Source organism: Propithecus coquereli, unplaced genomic scaffold (assembly GCF_000956105.1).
Source record: "Propithecus coquereli isolate 6110/MARCELLA unplaced genomic scaffold, Pcoq_1.0 Scaffold42, whole genome shotgun sequence".
Classification (NCBI taxonomy): domain Eukaryota; kingdom Metazoa; phylum Chordata; class Mammalia; order Primates; family Indriidae; genus Propithecus; species Propithecus coquereli.
The window spans coordinates 893,638-898,256 of record NW_012149952.1 but is presented as its reverse complement, the minus strand read 5'-3'; the positions used below and the strand labels follow the sequence as shown (position 1 = coordinate 898,256).

The 4,619-nt window shown below is 56.9% G+C and overlaps 1 protein-coding gene across 1 annotated transcript; it reads right to left on the bottom strand.

Moving 5' to 3' along the window:
- Positions 1-521: 521 nt before the first annotated feature.
- Positions 522-3,146, bottom strand: ZNF575 (zinc finger protein 575). The gene is made up of 5 exons (XM_012653401.1): positions 2,824-3,146; positions 2,488-2,597; positions 1,892-2,057; positions 1,167-1,381; positions 522-1,082 (listed from the first exon to the last, which is right to left on the bottom strand). Exons 3-5 carry the CDS (start codon positions 1,968-1,970, stop codon positions 639-641), a joined length of 738 nt encoding a protein of 245 aa, XP_012508855.1. The 5' UTR covers positions 1,971-2,057; positions 2,488-2,597; positions 2,824-3,146; the 3' UTR covers positions 522-638.
- Positions 3,147-4,619: the final 1,473 nt, after the last annotated feature.

The following is a 4,619-nucleotide window of genomic DNA, read 5'->3' as shown; positions in this document are numbered from 1 at the left end:
GAATCTTTCCACATCAGTACATATAGAGTGCTTTTTTCCTACAGCTACATATTCCATTCCCTGGCTGTATTATAATTCATGAATTAGTCCCCTATTAATGGACACTTCAGTTGTTTCCAGTCTTTGGCCACAACCATCACGCAGTGAACATCCTTACCTTTACGTCTTTTCACATGTGAGTCTATAGAATAAATTCCTACAAGTGGAATGGTTGAAACAAGCATGTGTATATTTAAACTTTTTAGATAAAGTCATATGGCCAAAGTGGAGACACCAATTTAAACTTTCAACAACAATAAGGAGAGGGCCTGTTTGCCCACAATCCTTACCAACCCAGGACGGTAGCAGACCTTTGTCATATAAGTGGGTGGGGAGAACCAGAGCTAGCGCTGTCAAGCCACAGCTCCAGATCCATCATTTGGGACCCAGTGCTAAAACTCTGTGGTTGACACCTTCCCCTCCCCAAAGCAGGTGAGCAAAGAGTTCCTCGGTCTTCTAAATTTGAGCCCAGAATAAATGGCCAGTTTCTCTTTGCCAGCTGTCTGGAACAGGCAAGCTGGTGTAGCCGGGCTTAGAAATCCCACCTCGTTGTTGACCAAGGCTGGCGACAGAGGGGGCTAGTGAGCCAACGGGACAGCTCACTCTCTCTCCCCCTGGCCCTCCGCCTGGTGGTGGCTGCGTTGATGCAGGAGCAGGAGGCGTCTCTGCCCAAAGGCCTGGCCGCAGCTGGAGCACTGGTGCCGGGCCGTGGCCTGGCTGCCCGGCGCTGTTGGGGGGTCGTGACATAAGCGATGGGCGGCCAGCTTGGAGGGAAATGAGAAAGCCTTAGGGCAGTGCGGGCAAGGGTAGGGGCGGGCGTCCGTGGCGTGGTGCGTGTGGCGGTGGGCCGCCAGCTTGGAAGGGTAGCAGAAGGACTTGGGGCAGTCGGGGCACGGGTAGGGGCGGGTGGGCGCGTGGGTCCAGAGGTGAGCCGCCAGCTTGGAGCGGTGGCCAAAGGCCTTCGGGCAGTGTGGGCACGGGTGCGGGCGGGCGCCGCTGTGCGTGAGGCGGTGGGCTGCCAGCTTGGAGGGGTAGGAGAAGGCCTTGGGGCAGTCGGGGCACGGGTGGGGGCGGGCGCCGCTGTGCGTGAGGCGGTGGGCTGCCAGCTTGGAGGGGTAGGAGAAGGCCTTGGGGCAGTCGGGGCACGGGTGGGGCCGGGCGCCGCCGTGTGCCAGCCGGTGCGTGGCCAGCTTGGACGGGTACGAGAAGGCCTTGTCACAGTCGGGGCAGCGGTGCGGGCGCTGGGGCGGGGGCCGCCGGCGGGGCCGGGAAGGGGCGCCCCCTGACGCGATGGGCCCTGGAGCCGACTGGCTGGGCTTCTGCGGTGGGCCCTGGTGGGGAACTGGGGGACAGGAGGGCTGGTGGGCTCCAGGAAGCAGCCAAGGCCCGGGGCCTAGGCCAGGCTCTGCCACCACCTCGATATTTGAAGGGCTCCTCAGAGTGTATCTGGGCACCTCAGGTGTCACACTGAGAGTCCCCAAATGGCATGTTTCTTCTCCGCCTCCCCCCATGTATCATCCTGAGGGGCTCCAAAAGGTTACCTTCCTGGATCCCCAAAGCTACTAAGGCTTCCTCAAAGCTAAGGTATCCGTTTCTAGTATATGCCCAGGGATCACCTTGAAATCCCACGTTATCCCCCTGTCTCTTCTGTAATTTCTTGAGCCCCAGCAAATGATCCCCGAGGGTCCCCCAAAGCCAAATGAGAGGATTCCCCAGAACGTCGCATTTTGGGTATCCGAAGTGGTCATCACCCAGGGCCTCAAACTTTCACCCTGAGATTCCCCCGAAGTGTGATTCTCTTAGCCCCTATTCCTGGAGAATGGCCCCTACTCACAGGCCGGGCCCCTCTCACCTCCTTTGGTCACCGGTTCCTTGCCAGTGGGACTAGGATCGGTGGTCCTGGCTGCGGGCTCCGCGCCCCTCTCCAGCATCTTGCTGGCACAGGAACCTAGGGACAGGGAATGGGGCGGGGGATGACGCCGGTTATTACCAAGCTGGTGGGGATAGGGATGCAGGGCCTGAAATCAGGGGTCAATCTGTTTAGGAGCGGGATCCATGCACGTCTGGGATCCTAAGGCGAGAGCAGCCGGAGCAGGAAGGCGGAGCCTAAGAACGCGCTGGGCAGGGCTATGCAAATGTAAAACCAAGGCTGGAACCTTTGAGCAGAATAGGCGGGGCCACTACAAGTCAAACCCAGCCGCGGTCCTGAGCGCACAGCGGGCGGGGCCTATCTCCAGAGTGGGCGGGGCTTTCCCCACCAGACCCTCCCGGCCGCGGTACCTATGACGGAGTGGGCGGAGCTATGCAAATAGGACAAAAGTCGGTTGCTCCGCAACTCAGACCCAGGGGCGGGGCCTTCAAGCGGAGTGGGCGCGTTTTTGCCACTGTCCCAGGGGAGGGGCCCGTGAGCACAGTGGGCGGGATTTCACGTCGAAGAGGTAGCTTTACCCGGGGTTTTGGTTTAGTCTCAGTCCACTGACGCCTCGTCAACTGCGTCCTTCTCGCCGCTAAATTTCATCCCGGTGTGGAGTTGGGGCTGTGGAGGACAGAGAGGAGACCTGGAGGAAGACATGGAAAGAACGCGGCTTGTGTTGTGATCCAGAGACCCCTAATGGATTTTTCCCCAAGCGTCCGCGACTCAATGCACCCCTCGGAGTCATGGCATTCTGGCACCAATGCATAGTCCCTCCCCAACCTAGGCGTGCGAACCTTAAACGATCCCCCTCCAGGAGATCCTGGCATGCAGCTCTCAATCCAGTCCGCACCCGAACCCCTGTCCCTCACCTGCAGGACGGCTCCTCCCCGGGGGCGGGGCTCCGGGCCCCTCCCGCCGCGGTCGCAGCCACGGCCACCGCTACCGCCGCCGCTGAGCTGTTCTCGGACCCGGCAGACCTGCACCGCCCGGCGCGCGCCCGGCGGCGGAGGAGGGGAGGGGAGGGGAGGACAGGGAGCGCGCGCGAGCTGCTCGGCCCAGCCTTATTTCCATCTCTTCCTCCCACGCCGGGCCGGAGGGGGCGTCAGTACGCATGCTCAGTCGCGGCGAGCCAGGGCTGCGGAAGGGGAAGATGGAAACGAAAGAGACGCTGGGTGAGCCAGGCAGGCAAGTTAATGAGCGAGCGCGAAGCTACCAGCCGAAGGTCCACAGCAAAGGGCACGGTCGGTTTTGGGGCCTATGGTGGCTGACTGGTGTCAAGCACGTGCAAGGTTAACATGGACAAACTGCGTTCGGAGATCAGTGAGACAGCTCCCAGCATATGCACCCTTCTTTTTTTTTATATCCCTCTTATTTTTGAGAATTCCCTTGGGAGTCTGAGTTCCACCTCCGGAAGCAGTTTCCAGAGCGCGTTGCCCATCCCACCCCTAGAGACATTTGCAAAAAGTCTGCCCATTTCTTCGAGAGAGGACGAGGGCGGGGCTCTGAGCTCAGAGCAAGCTGGTGTCCAATAAAAGGCACGTTATTTACATAGCGCCCGGGCACACTTCGCTATTGAGTGATTCAAGATTCTCAGCCACCCCTGCTTTACCTCCCTCTCGGGAACCCAGGCGGTCCCGAGGTGCCCAGAGCCATCTCCTGGTGCCAGGCCCGGGATGGCATGCAGCTTGGCATTCTCCCCGGGGAGTGACTGCACTTCCCTGCCCAGTGCCAGAATGACCGTGAAGTGCCCATAAAAGTCCTCCGCTTGGATGGGTCTCTGGTGTAATAACCCACAGGGTCTGGCGATCCCTGGGAGTCGTGGGACTCTGGAACCAGATTGCCTGGGCAACTGGTTTGGAATCTTGGCTCTGACACTATCTAGCTGTGTGACCTTGGGCAAGTCATTTCATTTTTCTGGGCCTCCGTTTCTTCATCTATAAAATGGAGTTGGGATTAAATGCGATAATCAACGTAAAGTGTTTAGAATAGAAAGTCCCTAGAGTGCTCAATAAATGTTATCAATATACTTTTTGTTTTTATTGTGCATTAAACTAGTTCCGAGGAGGTCAAGGTTGTTCTGGGAACAAGTGTACGGACCTCAACGTGGCAAGAGCATGCTGTGTCCAGGGGGGTCTCTCCTGCTATGTTATACCATCGCCCAGACTCTGGCCTTCCTTACAGTTCTTGTACATGCCATGGTCAGTTCTACCTCATGACCTTTGCACTAAGCTGTTCCCTCTATTTCTCAAGGCCCTTTTTCCATCTGTTTTCTCGCCTGATTTCCCCCTCAGGTCTCAGTTCAAGTATTAACACATCAGACATCTCCATTCCTCTGTTGTCTCCTCCCTCTTGTATGCACTTAACACTATATACCTGTCTTCTAGAATGCATGCCCTGTTAAGATGGACACCTTATCTATCTTGTCCATCTCTCTGTCCCCAGCATCCAGGACAGGGCTTAGCACATAGTAGGTGTTCAATAAATCTCTGTGGCATAAATATTTGAAAGAATTAACAGCCAGGAGCCCTCTGTAATGGGAAGATAGAACAATGGAGAGAAGAATGTAGAACTTGAGGTCAAAGAACTTGAAAAGGACCTAAGCTGAATGAGAAACCAGGATAAGGTTTTAAATGCAAGAGTAGCATGAACTAGTTTAGGTTTCATA

Bases quoted from the DNA above. Each gene is read 5' to 3' on its own strand.
- ZNF575 (XM_012653401.1), bottom strand. From the start codon at position 1,970: ATGCTGGAGAGGGGCGCGGAGCCCGCAGCCAGGACCACCGATCCTAGT. The intron at 1,382-1,891 runs GTGAGAGGGGCC...CCTGTCCCCCAG, and splicing joins GGAACCGGTGACCAAAGGAG to TTCCCCACCAGGGCCCACCG. The intron at 1,083-1,166 runs GCCTTCTCCTAC...GACTGCCCCAAG, and splicing joins CGTGCCCCGACTGCCCCAAG to GCCTTCTCCTACCCCTCCAA.